The sequence below is a fragment of the Henckelia pumila genome, chromosome 2 (genome assembly GCF_033568475.1).
Source record: "Henckelia pumila isolate YLH828 chromosome 2, ASM3356847v2, whole genome shotgun sequence".
NCBI lineage: Eukaryota > Viridiplantae > Streptophyta > Magnoliopsida > Lamiales > Gesneriaceae > Henckelia > Henckelia pumila.
The window spans coordinates 132,123,979-132,144,382 of NC_133121.1; the positions used below are offsets into that span (position 1 = coordinate 132,123,979).

General features: G+C 38.5%; 1 protein-coding gene across 2 annotated transcripts; it reads left to right on the top strand.

Moving 5' to 3' along the window:
• Positions 1–5,308: 5,308 nt before the first annotated feature.
• On the top strand, positions 5,309–7,354 carry LOC140882711 (non-specific phospholipase C6-like). 2 transcript variants are annotated; one of them, XM_073288865.1, is made up of 3 exons: positions 5,309–6,541; positions 6,654–6,830; positions 6,902–7,354. In XM_073288865.1, exons 1-3 carry the CDS (start codon positions 5,479–5,481, stop codon positions 7,201–7,203), a joined length of 1,542 nt encoding a protein of 513 aa, XP_073144966.1. In that variant the 5' UTR covers positions 5,309–5,478; the 3' UTR covers positions 7,204–7,354. The 2 variants fall into 2 exon arrangements, with proteins under 2 accessions (XP_073144966.1, XP_073144967.1); XM_073288866.1 differs by having other exon boundaries at positions 6,914–7,354.
• The last annotated feature ends 13,050 nt before the right edge of the window (positions 7,355–20,404 follow it).

Below are 20,404 nucleotides of genomic sequence, written 5' to 3' on the forward strand. Positions count from 1 at the left end.
AGATCTTATTGTATCCAAAAATTTATCTCTTAATAATTACACTCATTGTAATTTAAAAAAAAAATGAACACATAACCTTGAATTTCATATCAATTATATGGGGCTAATTGCATTAATCTCCCCTGTGAAAAGTCTAAAAGTCATAAAACCCCCTAAAAAATATTAATAGACTAATGCATCCTCAATTTTTTAAAATGTAGCACATTTTACCTCTATGTTATACAAACTCGGGCATATTTATACCCTCTTATAGGGGTTTTTATGCTAATTTTTTTAAAACATAGAGTCTAACATGCTATTAATTTTACATATGATGTTTTATGTCTTTTAGACTTTTTACAGGGGGTGTGGATGCAATTAGCCCCAATTTATATGATCGAACGTTTGTGTTTTACCAAAAACTAAATATTTTAAATTGTACAACAACTTTGACACTACGTTTAGATTACTTTACTCAGTAACAGAGGCAGATCAGATCCACATATAATGTCAATTTGACTTTAACCCGTGTGGCCTAAAAAAGATTTAAACTTTTTTATATTTTATTTTGGATTAATTTAATATTAGTCCAAGTGATTTGATACAAAAAAAAATCTAGAATTTAAATTCTTAGTTTGAGTAAATTAAGAATTTTTATTCCCTCACTTTCCCTGCAATTCCAAACAACCTGAGTGTCATTACTTAGTACCCTGCAATTCCAAACAACCTGAGTGTCATTACTTAGTAGAGACAATTATTACAATCATGAGTTGATATAATGCCCTTTAGAAGAAGTTGAAATAAGCTATGCGTAGTTATGCATGACCAAATAATTGGAGCATGAATTTAATCGAGGTGTGAAAAGTTATTTAAGTGGTATACAAGTAGAGCAATAGAAAGAGGGCATCATCATTATTATCGCATAATGCTTTCTGTCAATTCCCAATGGAAAGATGTGGTGAGCATTGGCGTTAAGGAATGGATATGGTCCTTTTGGTAGGCAGGACAAGCATTCAACACATGCAATCAACATTTTAGTCTAGATAACAATGGATGTATTTCATCATATATATGTCAATGCCAATCTTCAATATCACAAGTTATGCAAACATATATATATTATTGAACTATCTAATATCTACACGGAATCGCGCGGTTTAAGTCCAGCTTATAAGGTTGAAATGTTCTTCGAATAACATATCAAATATAAAACATTTTGATCTTGTTCTATCGAGTTATTGGATCACGTGTTGTTACTCTTTGCAGACGTGAGATATCGATTTTTCCCTTGAAATATTATACAAATTGATTGTTACGAGGCACATTTTCATGTTGTATCAATTTTTGCAACGCAGAAGATGATATGATAAAAAGTCACGTGTTGGACTAAAACCCGACATGTTATGGTACAATAATTTTATGGGTCGAACTTTTTATCATGCCTTGTGGAGCCTAATAACAAATGTAAAGGTTCGTAGAAAACGACCCAATACAACAGAAAACCGTACTTAAGGCCCACATACAAATGGGGAAATTTGGGATGAGTCATCCACAGCCCATACGATGCATTATGCATCTACATATGTTGTCGCCACGGAGAATAAAAATAAATAATCTTGGTCAAATTTTTTTTTTTGTTACCCCTAAAATAACGTAATGAATTACACTGAATGTGGTAAAAAAAAATTAATTAAAAATTTGATTAGGGTTAGTTTCTTAACTTTCCCGAAATTTCATTTATTTTATAAATAGCTATAATGTCGTGAAATATGCACGATAATTTTAGGGAAATATGAGAAATAATCTTGATCAAACTTCATTTTCTATAAATAATTTTTTAAAGTTTATTCAAATGTAAATGGACAGCACTTTTTTTTTTAAAAAAAAAAAACAATTTTGATTAATATTATATATATTATTTGATCATTAAATGCGGATAATACATATTTCATGAGATGTTTACATCAAATTCTTAAATTTGGAACCAAGTTGGGAATTGATCTAATTTCAAAGTATTAAAGAAAGGTAAGTAATATTAACAATCTTCTTACACAATATAAATCAATGACAAATAGGGGTTAGTCTATGCTACATCGGGAGTGCTTCTCCCCCTATTTCAATATCATTAGATCACGTGGAACCATATATTTTTATGAAAATTAACATATGTTTTGATGATCCAATTGTTGATATTTAACCACATCATGGGGGAGAAGCCGACAAATAGCAACAAATTTTAGATTCACCAGTTTCCCAAAAACAGAAAAAGGAAAAAAAAAACTAATTAGATTTATTCATAGATAGATACATACAAAAGAATCATAGACAACAATTTCTACAAATTAATTAACAATTGTAAAAATGAATTCATGACTATCCAAAGTAAATGCGAATGTGCAGCGCCATAATAAGAATGGTGTAGGTTACAAAGAAAAGCAAAGTGTGTACTATCACAGCTTTCCCGTTGGTTGCAAAGCTCCCGAATTCGAAATGGCGCATGGTGCCGGGGAACTGGAAGATGACTCCCGGTGATAGCAGCACGAACAGAAGAAAACCAATCAAAATGGGTCCCCAATCCTCCATTAATGTTGTTTGCTTAAATTAGATCGAGCAAAGCTCTAAGTAATATTAAATAAAATGATTATTAATACTATGGAAACTATTCAACAAATAATGGGTAAGTTGGTGTCCCTATAAATATATATGAGACGATGATGTTATAAGAGATCGAATGGTTGTTTGTTTTGGTCAGGTTTCATCCTTTGATTGTGTTTCAAGAAAGGACTGCTCCAATTAAGGCATCTTCCACATGTTGAAGGCATTGAATGCAAGATACCTCTCATATGTGGCTCCTAATTATGTCGTAAATTAGAGCTACCAGCTCTATCCAAAAAACATGTAAAGATGAATGTTTATCAATATATGTGTGATCTTGATAAAAAAAAAAAATCAATATATGTGTAATCTATTATTTTCTTAATAAATCATATATATTGATAAATTTTCAATGTTAGACACAATGTCAATCAGGGACGGACTAACAGTGGGGGCTGGACTGGGCTTCAACCCAATCTAGCCCCCACCCTTAGCCCATATATTAATATATATGTGTATATTATGTGTATATTTTTAAGGTCCAATATAATGTATTTTATTTTCTTTTTGGGCTCTTTCAAAATTTTTTATTTTGGGTTCTTTCAATGTTTGATATAGACTAATAATATTTTTTGTTTTGGGTTCTATCAAACATATTTTTTCTGTTTTGGACTATTTTAACTTTGATTTGGACTAACTAAATTTGCAAATGGAGTTTGAGAAATTTCAATTATATTATACTAATAATAAATTATATTAATTAAAAAAATTAGACAAGTATCATCCGTATATTAGATTTCAAATGGAAAATGCTTTCTTTTAAAAAAAAAATTGTGTAATGATATAATATAATATTCTCTGTTAAGTTTAGGGGACCTAATATAATAAAAGTTAGATTTTTATATCATTATTATGATTATGATATTGATATTTAATAAAATTAAACACTTATGAAAAACTAAATGATATATAAATTTAGAGAGTTAATTAGATTATATAAATATATATATATATATATATAATAAATTAGAATATTCAATGTCTATAATTTTTTTGTACTTAAAATTTAGGTACCTTGAAGAAAAATCCTAATTACGTCTTGTTTCAATTTATTAAGACAATATCCGTACACGTCGGTTGAAATTTTCACATGCGCTCTGGTAATTTGGAGACATGATCAAATTTGAATTTTCAAAAAATATTAACTCTAAGCAAGCGAATTATCATGTTTGTGCGTGTCATATTGAAAGTGAATAATAAATAAATCTAATTGCAATTATTGAAAGGTCAAAAAATTACAAAAATATCTTCTAAATTGATGTAGCCAAAAATCACTTGTATATGACACGTTGCTTCCGCAGATTCCGGAGTATCAACGTATCCTTGTATGTTCCTGGTGAAGATCTTCAGTGGGTTGTTCCTATGTCACAAAACAAAGTCTGAGGAGCCGGGAGGGTTCCCGGCGAAGGCACTCCGACGCTCAAGTCAGTTATTACTCAAGAAATAATAATCAAGAGTAGAGCGATATAGTGCTCAAGAAAGTGTGTACCTTAATAATGAGGTGACTTGAGCTATTTATAGATGTTTGGAGAGCTTTTTGGGCTTAAGCCTCTTATGAGCTTTTTGTAGAAATCAGAGCCAGCTCGAATTAAATATATATTATATTTAATTAAGCTTGGGCCTTAAAAATATTCGGAGTGGACCTTCATGATTGAGCTCAGGCTCAGTTGATTTTTTAGGTGTAACCTATCATAAATGATGTATACACAAATTTGCCACTTGTTAATATAATAAACATGAGATTATATTAATAATCTCATCAATATCATGTTTACTTAATTTTTTAAAACCCGTATTAACTTATACAATCAATTTATATTTATCTCATTTAAAATTTAAACATTGATGATATATCATAAATAAAATATGTGATAAATAATATTTTTAATTAATTTTCATTCTAATGTAACTGATAAAACTAACATTAATATCTATTACATCTAAAAAATAATTTATTAAAAATTAATTTAAAAAATTATAAAAATGAATAGAGAGTCAAATGTTTGAGATATATTTAATATATTTCATTTGATTTAATATATGAAAAATCCATTTAAAAAATTATAAAGCCTGAACAAACTTCTAAGAATTTAAGAGATGATTGTTACATTTCGTTGGATCTAATCCATATTGATGAATTTTTTTTACTCAATCTATTATTTAAAAAAAATAATATTTTATTCAATAATTTTGGCGAATTAAAATAACTTATATGTGAATTAATAATAATTTATATTTTTCAATAAAATTCACAATATCAATTTTACAAATACAAACTAAAAATAAGATTATATATTATAAGCAGTGAAAATAAGATTATATATTATAAGCAAATGACAACACGGTAACTTTTAATTTAATTATAATTTCAATCACAAAATTTATTAATCAAAGTAAACATGTTATTGATTATCAATTATTATTCAAAGTTCTATAAAGTTAGTTTAATAGTGACAGTATTATTTATCTATATATAATCAATCTCATTAAGAAAAAAACATTAAAAAAAACAGATATAGTCAATCGCATTACATTTACTCATTTAGTGGAATGCTTCCTTGTATGAGGTATAATCCATCTAATCTAATAAATTAAAATTTGCATATTTGAACAATTTTGACGAATGTTTCTTATATTTTCAGAATTTTGGTATCCCTGCATAAATCAAAAGGAAGGCAGAATTCCACTACACATCATAAATTAACTTTACTTTTTTTTTTCTCCACAAAGCGCACAAAAGCATACTCCTTCGTTAATTGATTAATTTTATTCCATTGATTGATAAAGACTTCATCTCCTTTAATCCGCCACAGAAAATATAATCTTCAATCTAAGATCAAGAAAATGAGAGCAGTTTTCTTGATTCTTTCCCTCACACTTTCATGCATTTTCTCACACACACTGCAACAAAATCAGCGGCAGCCCATAAAAAATGTGGTCGTGTTAGTGCTGGAAAACAGATCATTCGATCACATGCTCGGATGGATGAAGAAATCAGTGAGCCCTTCCATTAATGGAGTCACGGGAAAGGAATGCAACTCAGTTTCAACCAAACAGCACGGCTCCGAACAAATCTGCTTCTCCGATGACTCCGAATACGTCGATCCGAACCCGGGCCACTCCTTCGAAGCCGTGAAACAACAGGTGTTCGGGTCTAGTTCTGTTCCTACAATGTCTGGCTTTGTGGAACAAGCATTGAGCTTGTCTAGTGATCTATCAAAATCCGTCATGAGAGGATTCAAGCCCGAAAATCTCCCCGTCTACGCGGCTTTAGTCCGCGAATTCGCGGTCTTTGATGAATGGTTTTCATCAATCCCTGGCCCAACACAACCCAACAGGTTGTTTGTGTACTCTGCAACTTCTCATGGAGCCACGTCCAATGTGGGAAGCCAGTTGGTGAGGGGGTTTCCTCAGAAGACCATATTCGACTCGTTGCACGAAAATGGACTGGACTTTGGTGTCTACTTCCAGACCATACCAACAACGTTGTTTTACAAGAGTTTGAGGAAACTGAAGTACATCTTCAAGTTCCACCCCTATGATCTCAAGTTCAAGAAAGATGCCAGGAATGGGAAACTCCCCTGTTTGAGCGTGATCGAGCCTCGGTATTTCGATTTGAAGGGATTTCCGGCCAACGACGATCATCCCTCACATGATGTTGGGCAGGGGCAGAAATTGGTTAAGGAGGTGTATGAGACACTGAGGGCTAGTCCTCAGTGGAATCAAACACTTCTGGTTGTTACTTATGATGAACATGGTGGATTCTATGATCATGTCATCACGCCATACGTCGATGTCCCGAACCCGGACGGGAACACCGGCCCGGCCCCCGATTCCTTCAACTTCGATAGGCTCGGGGTTCGTGTCCCGACTATAATGGTCTCTCCTTGGATCAAGAAAGGAACTGGTAGTGTGCATTATCTCTGCAGAGACTCAATACTTGTGATATTTATTTGTAAACAGGGCTTTCGATTCGGTATTTACACAACTTTTTTTTGCTCTTTTAATTCCCTTTGCAGTGGTTAGCAGGCCAAAAGGTCCAACTCCAAGCTCCGAATATGAACACTCGTCGATCCCTGCCACAATCAAGAAAATTTTCAATCTTTCGTCCAGTTTCTTGACACAGAGAGATGCTTGGGCCGGAACTTTCGAGCAAGTCGTGGCCGAGTTAACCTCTCCAAGAACTGATTGCCCCGGTAAATCTATTGACAACTACCTTCAATCAATCCAAGAAAACATTTCTTGAGCAGATTTTAATATTTTGCAGAGGTTTTACCAGATGTGGCACGTTTAAGGAAGACGGGAACAGATGAGAATCGGGGCTTGTCCGAATTTCAGAGTGAATTGGTGCAACTGGCATCTGTTCTGAATGGAGATCATTTCTTGAGCAGATCATTCCATGACAAGAAGATGATGACGATGAGTGTAAAAGAAGCTCATGAATATGTAACCGGTGCCGTCTCGAGGTTCGTCGGAGCGAGCAAAGAGGCTGTGAAATTGGGCGCAGACGAGTCGACCATCGTGGATATGAGGCCTTCACTAACCACAAGATCCTCTATCCGTGGGTGAATCAAGCTGGTGCAAGAGATCATGTCAAAAAAATATATATTTTATCAACTTTTGTATCTAAATTTTCTAGATATTCATATTTTATCCATTTGAGAAGTTATGTTATATGGGGATCACTATACTTTTTAGGCAAAAAGGATTGCTATATATATATATATATATATATATATACTAGCAAGGGGCATGTGCGTTGCACATGACATATATTTATCGATAGTTTGAATATTAGATTTTTTAGTGTATGATAGATATATATATATATAATATATATATATATATGTTTGTTTGATATAAGGTGACTTGTCATAATTCATTTTAACAGGGATATACCGTATACGTAAATTTTGTTTTGTGATGTTTAATTAATACACAAGTTAAATGAGTTCTAACAAATATTTTGATTTGTATTCAATAAATAACGAAAATAGATACTTATTTAATAGAGTTTTCTTATCATTTTTTTCTCATTGTTTTCGATCTCTATTTGCTTCATTTTTCCTTTGGTGTCGATGAGCTCTGCGTGCTTCATTTTTCCTTTGTTGTCTTTGTTTGGTTTTTTGACATAGGCAAGTGTCTTCTTCTCTTCTATGATTGATTGTACCTCGATTTTCTTCGTCAATCTTTGTTTTTTGAACTTGGTGTCTTTATTCAAATTCTGGTTGATTTTGTCGATCCCATCAGCTTCTATTGAACATATGGTGGCACTTGTGTCTACGGAGTGATCTAATTTAAACAAGATGTTGTAGTCATCTTCCAACAATTTGTCAAGTGGTCCCCTATTGCTTGGAAGCTGTAAGCAGTTTGAAAAGGTCAAAAGTTAGATTGAATCTAGAAATTTAGATTTATGAGCAATATTATGTATGCTGAATTTATTTCTTACTTGATGATTATGTATTTTGATATATTCTTCAACGGGATATCCAATTAATGCCTCACACTTCGTCAAATATGGTAATCCTAGCAATATTTGTGTCGTCATCTAGAAAAAATGATAATCGATACCTGCATGTTTGGTTTTATTTGTTAGTTTTATGTATCAATGTTTGATAAATAAAAATATATGTCAGTATTCTGAAAATTTGAACATATAGTATTACCTTGGTACTATCTTGATTTATAATTTTATGCAGTTTAGACAAGCAAGGTTGTTGGTCATTTTTGTTCCTGCTTTGTGGCAATGATCACATGCTTCGTAGTAAGGCGATGATGCATTTTCAATCCATTTGATAGTCCCTTTCAAACGGTAATATGTATTCTATATGCAAAGAAAAAAATATTATAGTGAATGATGATTTTTTTGCTGTATCTATTCATATTTATTGGCGTTCATTAAGAAGGTTGATTGAATTTTGGTGTTCCAGAACTGAAGAATATTGCAGATTAAAATCAATAAAACTTGATGAATAAAAGTGTTTCTGTAACACCCGGTATTTTTAAATACGTAAATCCGCCTGCATAATTAGGATATTTAATTATTTAAATTTATGATTTATGGGTTAAATAATTATGTGAATTAGTTATGCATGATTTAAGTTATTTTTAAGCATTTAACCCATAATTAGTGATTTTTATGATTTTTAGTATTTTTATTATTTAATCGCGTAGACGGGACCGTGGACGGACGAGATGACAACTTTCTAGCCAAATTATTTTATGAACCTTTTTGGATCCTTAAAATATTATTTTGAGTTTTATTATCTCAAAATTTTAAGTATTTAATTTTATTTAATTTTAGGGGTCATTTTTATCCAAAATTAGTCAAAATATTGACTTTTTAGTATTTTTTAAAATTCCCCTAAATTAATAATTCGAGATTTTTATTTTGTTATCAGATTTTTAAAGTTATAATTAGGAGTTTAAGTTATATATTTAATATTTAAAACCTTTTATATTTAATTACTTAACCTATATTTTAATTAACACTAAAATTAAACCTAATCTACCCAAACCCCATTTAGCCGATCACTTCACCCCTTAGCCGCCTCCACCCTCACAGAATAGTCATCTTCTTCATCGATATTCAGCCCTAAAACTCCATAGAAGATCGGTTTCAAGGTTCCAAGCAAGCCAAAGTCGTCCCGTCGTCCCGAAGTCCTTTCTACACGTGTTAAATCCATATCTACGGTGAAAGGCATGATCTTTTTCTCATTTTAACGCCATATCAGTATATATATTATGTAAGTTATGGTAGGCATCTAAATCCTTTAATTATTTTTCAGAAAAATCGATTGAATGTTGTTGTTTGTGCATTGTACTTCGAATTCATAGCATGCTCACGGTTTCTTTCTCTCTATGCATGGTTCGGCTGATGGCTAGGTCTCCTGGGGTGTGGGTACGTGGTCTGGGCTCGGGTGGCTCGAGTGGTTCGAGCCAAACGAGCCCAGGTGGTCGCTAGGTTCACTCAAGTGCACGGCCCCGACAGATTAGGGTTTTGGGTTTGGAAGCTTCGGGTTCGACGTGGGGTGAGCATGGGGTTGGAACCATGGTAGGGTTCGAACCGGCAGGACCCTGGGGAGGTCCTGCCGGCGGCGCTCCGGCCGGTCGTGGCCGGAGCAGGGCGGCAGCAGGCGATGAAGGCCTGCTGCTCAAGCCCTCGGCGGCCGAGAGAGGAGTAAGGAGGAGGGGGTCGGGTTCTAGGGTTAGGCTTGGTCCGGGTCGGGTTCTTGGGTCCGGGTCGGGTCAGTAGGTTAGTGGGTCGGGTTAAGTGGGTCCGGGTCCGGGTTTGGTGGGCCGGGCTCGAGTCTTTTTATTTTTAAAATATTTTATGAAATAACGGGTTTTTGAGTCAATTTAATTGAAATAAAATTATTTGGACTCCCAAATAATTTTATTTGGAATTTTAAAATTTTAATTAAGTTAGTCCATTAATTTTATGGGCTTTTGGGCCCATAAAAGTTAATGGGCCAGTCTTTGGGTTTTTGGGCCCAATGGGCCAGTTTAAGTGTTATTGGGCTTAGTGTAATTTTAATGGGCTTAATTAATTTAATTGGGCTTAGATTTATTAATTGGGCCTAAAGTTTAAGATATTGGGCTTAAGTATGTTAATGGGCCAGATTTAAGTTAATGGGCTTGAGTGTAAGGCCAGCAGTCCAGGACCATCCATGAGAAAAATTGCATGTGTCCTGATTATATATTTAATTATTTTTATGCATTTAAGTTATTTTAATATTTATATGTTAGTAAGAAAATTAAATTAAATATATATGAAGGACACACAATTTATTTAAGTACATGCATTCATGAAATCAATTTTTATGCTATGATTGAAGTTCTATGGTTGAGCAAATAAAATATTTTAGGTGGAAATTGAAGTAGTGTGGCCATTTATGTATGGGCAGTTTCTGCCATTTATGTATGGGTGGTTCGCCACCAGCCTCGTACGATGGTTTCTTAGACTGATCAGTCGCACTATAAGTATGGGTCACACTTACGGATAGAACCATTCGATGTTAAGAAAATAAGTGCTCAACAACTCAGGTATGTATGATATTATGTATGTTATGTATAATTCAGTGATTTCTCTAAGTAACATTTATGTTATTATTTTTAAGGCATGCTCATGCATTTATAGTATAAGTATTATGTATGAAAGTGTATTAAATTATTTTAAACCCTTGTTAGTATGCATGTTGGGCCTCTAGGCTCACTACACTGATATGGTGCAGGTGAGTATATAGAGGAGCAGGTTACCCCTACCGGTGGTGAGGACGTATGAGCGGAGCTGCAGTGGCCCCGTGACCGTGACAGCCTCTGAGCCACCATATATGTTATGTTATGATACATTTTAATATTTTCATGGGTTGATGTTTTTGAAATATTTTATTAAATATTTTAGGTGCATGCACACTTTTTATTTATTTTATTTATGCAATATCTTTTTAATTATAGGGTTGACTCAGATATTTATTTAATTTAAAGAATGCAATTTTCTTAAGTATTTAATTATTGATTTATTTAGTCATGTATTTATTTTAAATATTTTATTCTGTGCATATATGTATGGGCATATATGTACACATTTTATTTAGTAGTATATAAAAAAAAAATTTTCCGCATATTTATTTATTATAGAGTTAGGGTCGTTTCAGTTGGTATCAGAGCGCGGTCCTTGGAGGGGTCACTACTGCTATGCTAGCTCAGAAATCCACGCTACCGGTCTGTAAGTTTTAATGTTTATAGTATGATTTAATTTCTAGAATTTAAAGTTAGCCTTAATTTTAAACACTTAGTTATGCATGGCGATTTACGTAAATAAATATGTGGTGGTGCAGAATGCCTCCCAGACAAGTGAACCGACGTGGGAGACCTCCACATCCACCTCCACCTCCACCGCCACCTCAGCAGCACCCCATGACAGCACTGGAGCAGGCCAGTTCCACGATGATGGCGGGTATTACTGCTCTGTTGGAGCAGCAGGCTGCCAGTCCCAGACTGTCCCATGAGGAGGACGTCGCAGAGAGGTTCCAGAAGAAGGGGCCTAAGGAGTTTTTGGGGACCACCGATCCTTTGGTGGCTGAGGGATGGATTCGCTCTCTTGAGTCCATCTTCGACTATATGGGGATCACAGACATCGACAGGGTGAGCTGTGCGATGTACATGATGCGAGGCGATGCAGCCCTTTGGTGGGAGGGTGCAGTTAGAGGGGTCCATCTACCTACACTGACGTGGGCTGAGTTCAGGCGTATCTTCTACGCCAAGTATTTCACTGAGGATGTGCGCAGTCGCATGATCCGGGAGTTCATGAGTCTCCGTCAGGGGGACAGATCTGTTGTGGAGTACGTGAGCCAGTTTGAGAGGGGCTGTCACTTTGTGCCCATGATTGCTGATAGTCCGCAGGAGAAGCTGCGACAGTTTGTGGAGGGCCTGAAGGCTGAGATCAGGCATGACGTGCGTATGGCAGACGTCTTTACATATGAGTCTGCAGTCAGCAGGGCCTTGCGTTCCGAGGAGGGACGGAGAGAGATACATAGAGAGCAGCAGGGTAAGAGGCAGTTTATGCAGACAGGGTATCAGCGACCATCTTCGCAGCCACCTGCGAAGAAGCAGTCTACAGGGCCATCTAAGGGCCCGAATCAGCAGAGGCCTCAGGGGAAGCCACAGCAGCAGACTAGGGGCGGGGCCCCTACTCCAGGGAGATATCCAGTATGTCCGAAGTGTCAGAAGATGCATTCCGGACAGTGTCTTATGGGAGCAGGAGTCTGCTATCGTTGCAAGGAGCCGGGGCACCAGATTGCCAACTGCCCGCAGAGGCAGAACGTCAGTGGGCGAGTATATGTGATGCAGGCAGAGGAGGCAGACCCAGATACCTCTTTGATCACCGGTATACCTAACCCCTAAGAACTTTTTCAATTCTTTGCTTTTGTTTATTGCGATTATATTTGAATGCCTGTTACTTGAGTTTAACTATCAGCATGCTAGAATAAGAATTTTGTTTCTTTGTGATTAGAATTAAGGGTTGTAGTGTTTTAACCTTGGGAGCGTAGTGGTATGAATTGTTGGGAATCTTCTGCGTGCAGGGAGAATTCTAGTTGGAGGCAACTCCACGTTTGCGTTGCTAGATTCAGGAGCCACGCATTCGTTTATCTCCCGAGATTTTATCAGACGGATAGGCATTACACCGGAGGTTGTCGACTGTGGTTACGATGTTACCATGCCATCCGGACAGACTATCACTACCACTAGTGTCATCAGGGATCTGGAATTGGAGTTGCAGGGACACTCCATTCGAGCAGATCTAGTGGTTCTTCCATTGACCGGGTTTGACTTGATTTTGGGTATGGACTGGCTATCAGTTAATGGAGCTTCGATTGATTTCCGACGTAGGACAGTGTCAGTAAAGCCAGCGGGAGGTGAGATGTTTACTTTCTTTGCATCTCAGTCTAGCAGTATTCCTCAGATGATATCACTTGTTCGTGCGAGGAAATTATTGCGCCATGGATGTCAGGGCTTTCTTGCTAGTGTGGCCACTACCTCAGACATTTCTAGCAGATCTTTATCAGATATAGAGGTGGTACGTGATTATCCAGATGTTTTTCCTGACGATGTTGCAGGAGTTCCACCAGTGAGAGAGGTGGAGTTCAGTATTGAGTTGTTGCCGGATACTGTGCCTATCTCTAAGGCACCGTATCGACTTGCTCCTACAGAGATGAGAGAGTTGAAGGAGCAGATTCAGGAGCTGTTGGAGAAGGGCTTTGTTCGTCCTAGCTTTTCTCCATGGGGAGCTCCAGTGTTGTTTGTGAAGAAGAAGGACGGCAGCATGAGATTGTGCATCGACTACCGAGAGCTCAACAGAGTCACAGTGAAGAATAAGTATCCACTACCGAGGATAGAGGATTTATTCGATCAGTTGCAGGGAGCTTCGGTATTCTCCAAGATCGATCTGCGATCTGGTTACCATCAGCTGAGAGTCAGGGATTCAGACGTGTCTAAGACTGCCTTTAGGACACGATATGGGCATTACGAGTTCTTAGTGATGCCCTTTGGGTTGACCAATGCTCCAGCAGTTTTTATGGATCTCATGCATCGTGTCTTCCAGCCGTATCTAGATCAGTTTGTCATTGTATTCATTGATGACATATTGATCTACTCAAGGAGCATTGAGGAGCATACACACATTTGCATACAGCCTTGCAGACTTTGAGAGAGCATCGACTGTTTGCAAAGTTCAGTAAGTGTGAGTTTTGGTTGGAGCAAGTGGCGTTTCTAGGCCACATTATTTTTAGGGATGGGATTGCAGTGGATCAGTCCAAGGTGCAGGCAGTGAAGGATTGGGGGATTCCAAAGAATGCTTCGGAGATTCGTAGCTTCTTGGGTTTGGCAGGATACTATAGGAAGTTCATCAAGGGTTTTTCCTCTATTGCAGTACCCTTGAATTCCTTAACCAAGAAGAACGCGAAGTATAGTTGGAGTCCAGATTGTCAGAGGAGCTTTGATCAGCTGAAGGATGCACTTACTTCAGCACCTGTGTTAGCTATGACAGTGCCACATGAGGAGTTAGTGGTGTACACCGACGCGTCCAAGCTTGGTTTGGGCGTGGTACTTATGCAGAGTGGCAGAGTTATCGCATATGCGTCGCGACAGTTGAAGATTCATGAGCAGAACTATCCGACGCATGATTTGGAGCTTGCAGCAGTGGTATTTGCGTTGAAAATCTGGAGGCACTATCTGTATGGCGAGAAGTGCAAGATTTTCACAGACCACAAGAGTCTCAAGTACTTCTTCACACAGAAGGAGTTGAACATGAGACAGCGCAGATGGTTGGAGTTGGTGAAGGACTATGACTGTGACATTAGCTACCATCCGGGTAAAGCTAATGTAGTGGCCGATGCTTTGAGTCGGAAGTCGTCAGTGGTATCATGTTTGACCGTACAGTTACAACTACAGAGCGAGATTCAGAGATTTGGCTTGGAGTGTTATCCGAGTGGTTGTGCACCGAGCTTGTCAGTGTTGACGGTGCAGCCAGTTCTGCGAGATCGGATTAGAGAGGGACAGTCTACTGATGAGGAGTTACAGCGATGGAGACAGAGAGATGAGGCTAGAGGTAATCTCTTGTATACAGTGGAGGATGGTATTGTTCAGTACCGTGGTAGGATGTGGGTACCGAACGTCGATCAGTTGAGAGCTGAGATTTTGGCAGAGGCTCACACATCTCCGTACTCCATTCACCCCGGAAGTACGAAGATGTACAAAGACTTGCAGCTATTGTATTGGTGGCCCGGGATGAAGAGTGACATCGGGAGAGTGGTGTCAGAGTGCTTGACTTGTCAGCAAGTCAAGGCAGAGCATCAGCGTCCAGCAGGACTTCTTAGACCTCTTCCTATTCCGGAATGGAAATGGGAGAATATTACGATGGACTTTGTGGTTGGCTTACCGAGGAGTGCCAGAGGTTGCACAGCGATTTGGGTGATTGTAGATAGACTCACCAAGTCAGCTCATTTCTTGCCGGTGAAGACTACTTATACTTTGACACAGTATGCAGAGCTTTACATCAGAGAGATTGTTAGACTGCATGGCATACCAGTGTCTATTGTGTCAGACAGAGATCCGAGATTCACATCTGCGTTTTGGAAGAGTCTGCACACAGCTTTGGGGACGAGGCTTTTGTTCAGTACAGCATTTCATCCCCAGACAGATGGTCAGTCTGAGAGAGTGATCCAGGTTCTCGAGGATCTTCTGAGAGCTTGTGTCATCGATTTTCGAGGATCTTGGGAGACTAGACTGCCATTAGTGGAGTTTACCTATAACAACAGCTTTCAGTCGTCTATAGGTATGGCTCCTTATGCAGCACTTTATGGGAGGAGATGCAGATCTCCGGTGCATTGGGATGAGGTTGGTGAGAGGATTTTGTTGGGTCCAGAGATTGTGCAGCAGACAGCTGACATCGTGACGCAGATTCGAGAGAGGATGAGGACTGCGCAGAGTCGGCAGAAGAGTTATGCAGATGCCAGACGACGCGATTTGGAGTTCGCAGTAGGTGATCACGTATTCTTGAAGGTGTCACCTATGAAGGGAGTAGCGCGTTTTGGACGGAGAGGCAAGCTTAATCCGAGATATATAGGGCCATTCGAGATCTTGGAGCGAATGGGCACGTTGGCCTATCGTTTAGCTCTACCTCCAGGGCTAGCGGCAGTGCACAACGTTTTCCATGTATCCATGCTTCGGAGATATGTCTCCAACCCGTCGCATGTGTTGGATTTCGAAACCTTACAGTTGCCACCGGATCTTGTATACGAGGAGAGACCAGTGCGGATCTTGGCTAGAGAGGAGCGGAGGCTTAGGACACGGGTCATACCGATGGTCAGAGTCCAGTGGCTGAATCACTCGGAGGAGGAAGCTACTTGGGAGACCGAGGAGGATATGAGGACTCGCTACCCGGAGTTGTTCGGGTAAGTACTTTAATTTCGAGGACGAAATTCAATTTAAGGGGGGGAGAATTGTAACACCCGGTATTTTTAAATACGTAAATCCGCCTGCATAATTAGGATATTTAATTATTTAAATTTATGATTTATGGGTTAAATAATTATGTGAATTATTTATGCATGATTTAAGTTATTTTTAAGCATTTAACCCATAATTAGTGATTTTTATGATTTTTAGTATTTTTATTATTTAATCGCGTAGACGGGACCGTGGACGGACGAGATGACAACTTTCTAGCCAAATTATTTTATGAACCTTTTTGGAGCCTTAAAATATTATTTTGAGTTTTATTATCTCAAAATTTTAAGTATTTAATTTTATTTAATTTTAGGGGTCATTTTTATCCAAAATTAGTCAAAATATTGACTTTTTAGTATTTTTAAAATTCCCCTAAATTAATAATTCGAGATTTTTATTTTGTTATCAGATTTTTAAAGTTATAATTAGGAGTTTAAGTTATATATTTAATTTTTAAAACCTTTTATATTTAATTACTTAACCTATATTTTAATTAACACTAAAATTAAACCTAATCTACCCAAACCCCATTTAGCCGATCACTTCACCCCTTAGCCGCCTCCACCCTCACAGAATAGTCATCTTCTTCATCGATATTCAGCCCTAAAACTCCATAGAAGATCGGTTTCAAGGTTCCAAGCAAGCCAAAGTCGTCCCGTCGTCCCGAAGTCCTTCCTACACGTGTTAAATCCATATCTACGGTGAAAGGCATGATCTTTTTCTCATTTTAACGCCATATCAGTATATATATTATGTAAGTTATGGTAGGCATCTAAATCCTTTAATTATTTTTCAGAAAAATCGATTGAATGTTGTTGTTTGTGCATTGTACTTCGAATTCATAGCATGCTCACGGTTTCTTTCTCTCTATGCATGGTTCGGCTGATGGCTAGGTCTCCTGGGGTGTGGGTACGTGGTCTGGGCTCGGGTGGCTCGAGTGGTTCGAGCCAAACGAGCCCAGGTGGTCGCTAGGTTCACTCAAGTGCACGGCCCCGACAGATTAGGGTTTTGGGTTTGGAAGCTTCGGGTTCGACGTGGGGTGAGCATGGGGTTGGAACCATGGTAGGGTTCGAACCGGCAGGACCCTGGGGAGGTCCTGCCGGCGGCGCTCCGGCCGGTCGTGGCCGGAGCAGGGCGGCAGCAGGCGATGAAGGCCTGCTGCTCAAGCCCTCGGCGGCCGAGAGAGGAGTAAGGAGGAGGGGGTCGGGTTCTAGGGTTAGGCTTGGTCCGGGTCGGGTTCTTGGGTCCGGGTTGGGTCAGTAGGTTAGTGGGTTGGGTTAAGTGGGTCCGGGTCTGGGTTTGGTGGGCCGGGCTCGAGTCTTTTTATTTTTAAAATATTTTATGAAATAACGGGTTTTTGAGTCAATTTAATTGAAATAAAATTATTTGGACTCCCAAATAATTTTATTTGGACTTTTAAAATTTTAATTAAGTTAGTCCATTAATTTTATGGGCTTTTGGGCCCATAAAAGTTAATGGGCCAGTCTTTGGGTTTTTGGGCCCAATGGGCCAGTTTAAGTGTTATTGGGCTTAGTGTAATTTTAATGGGCTTAATTAATTTAATTGGGCTTAGATTTATTAATTGGGCCTAAAGTTTAAGATATTGGGCTTAAGTATGTTAATGGGCCAGATTTAAGTTAATGGGCTTGAGTGTAAGGCCAGCAGTCCAGGACCATCCATGAGAAAAATTGCATGTGTCCTGATTATATATTTAATTATTTTTATGCATTTAAGTTATTTTAATATTTATATGTTAGTAAGAAAATTAAATTAAATATATATGAAGGACACACAATTTATTTAAGTACATGCATTCATGAAATCAATTTTTATGCTATGATTGAAGTTCTATGGTTGAGCAAATAAAATATTTTAGGTGGAAATTGAAGTAGTGTGGCCATTTATGTATGGGCAGTTTCTGCCATTTATGTATGGGTGGTTCGCCACCAGCCTCGTACGATGGTTTCTTAGACTGATCAGTCGCACTATAAGTATGGGTCACACTTACGGATAGAACCATTCGATGTTAAGAAAATAAGTGCTCAACAACTCAGGTATGTATGATATTATGTATGTTATGTATAATTCAGTGATTTCTCTAAGTAACATTTATGTTATTATTTTTAAGGCATGCTCATGCATTTATAGTATAAGTATTATGTATGAAAGTGTATTAAATTATTTTAAACCCTTGTTAGTATGCATGTTGGGCCTCTAGGCTCACTACACTGATATGGTGCAGGTGAGTATATAGAGGAGCAGGTTACCCCTACCGGTGGTGAGGACGTATGAGCGGAGCTGCAGTGGCCCCGTGACCGTGACAGCCTCTGAGCCACCATATATGTTATGTTATGATACATTTTAATATTTTCATGGGTTGATGTTTTTGGAATATTTTATTAAATATTTTAGGTGCATGCACACTTTTTATTTATTTTATTTATGCAATATCTTTTTAATTATAGGGTTGACTCAGATATTTATTTAATTTAAAGAATGCAATTTTTTTAAGTATTTAATTATTGATTTATTTAGTCATGTATTTATTTTAAATATTTTATTCTGTGCATATATGTATGGGCATATATGTACACATTTTATTTAGTAGTATATAAAAAAAAAATTTTCCGCATATTTATTTATTATAGAGTTAGGGTCGTTTCAGTTGGTATCAGAGCGCGGTCCTTGGAGGGGTCACTACTGCTATGCTAGCTCAGAAATCCACGCTACCGGTCTGTAAGTTTTAATGTTTATAGTATGATTTAATTTCTAGAATTTAAAGTTAGCCTTAATTTTAAACACTTAGTTATGCATGGCGATTTACGTAAATAAATATGTGGTGGTGCAGAATGCCTCCCAGACAAGTGAACCGACGTGGGAGACCTCCACATCCACCTCCACCTCCATCGCCACCTCAGCAGCACCCCATGACAGCACTGGAGCAGGCCAGTGCCACGATGATGGCGGGTATTACTGCTCTGTTGGAGCAGCAGGCTGCCAGTCCCAGACTGTCCCATGAGGAGGACGTCGCAGAGAGGTTCCAGAAGAAGGGGCCTAAGGAGTTTTTGGGGACCACCGATCCTTTGGTGGCTGAGGGATGGATTCGCTCTCTTGAGTCCATCTTCGACTATATGGGGATCACAGACATCGACAGGGTGAGCTGTGCGACGTACATGATGCGAGGCGATGCAGCCCTTTGGTGGGAGGGTGCAGTTAGAGGGGTCCATCTACCTACACTGACGTGGGCTGAGTTCAGGCGTATCTTCTACGCCAAGTATTTCACTGAGGATGTGCGCAGTCGCATGATCCGGGAGTTCATGAGTCTCCGTCAGGGGGACAGATCTGTTGTGGAGTACGTGAGCCAGTTTGAGAGGGGCTGTCACTTTGTGCCCATGATTGCTGATAGTCCGCAGGAGAAGCTGCGACAGTTTGTGGAGGGCCTGAAGGCTGAGATCAGGCATGACGTGCGTATGGCAGACGTCTTTACATATGAGTCTGCAGTCAGCAGGGCCTTGCGTTCCGAGGAGGGACGGAGAGAGATACATAGAGAGCAGCAGGGTAAGAGGCAGTTTATGCAGACAGGGTATCAGCGACCATCTTCGCAGCCACCTGCGAAGAAGCAGTCTACAGGGCCATCTAAGGGCCCGAATCAGCAGAGGCCTCAGGGGAAGCCACAGAAGCAGACTAGGGGCGGGGCCCCTACTCCAGGGAGATATCCAGTATGTCCGAAGTGTCAGAAGATGCATTCCGAACAGTGTCTTATGGGAGCAGGAGTCTGCTATCGTTGCAAGGAGCCGGGGCACCAGATTGCCAACTGCCCGCAGAGGCAGAACGTCAGTGGGCGAGTATATGTGATGCAGGCAGAGGAGGCAGACCCAGATACCTCTTTGATCACCGGTATACCTAACCCCTAAGAACTTTTTCAATTCTTTGCTTTTGTTTATTGCGATTATATTTGAATGCCTGTTACTTGAGTTTAACTATCAGCATGCTAGAATAAGAATTTTGTTTCTTTGTGATTAGAATTAAGGGTTGTAGTGTTTTAACCTTGGGAGCGTAGTGGTATGAATTGTTGGGAATCTTCTGCGTGCAGGGAGAATTCTAGTTGGAGGCAACTCCACGTTTGCGTTGCTAGATTCAGGAGCCACGCATTCGTTTATCTCCCGAGATTTTATCAGACGGATAGGCATTACACCGGAGGTTGTCGACTGTGGTTACGATGTTACCATGCCATCCGGACAGACTATCACTACCACTAGTG

Excerpts from the sequence above, each read along its gene's own strand:
- LOC140882711 (XM_073288865.1), top strand. The coding sequence starts at position 5,479 with ATGAGAGCAGTTTTCTTGATTCTTTCCCTCACACTTTCATGCATTTTC. Across the intron at positions 6,542-6,653 it reads TTGGATCAAGAAAGGAACTG|TGGTTAGCAGGCCAAAAGGT; the intron begins GTAGTGTGCATT and ends TTCCCTTTGCAG. Across the intron at positions 6,831-6,901 it reads TCCAAGAACTGATTGCCCCG|AGGTTTTACCAGATGTGGCA; the intron begins GTAAATCTATTG and ends AATATTTTGCAG.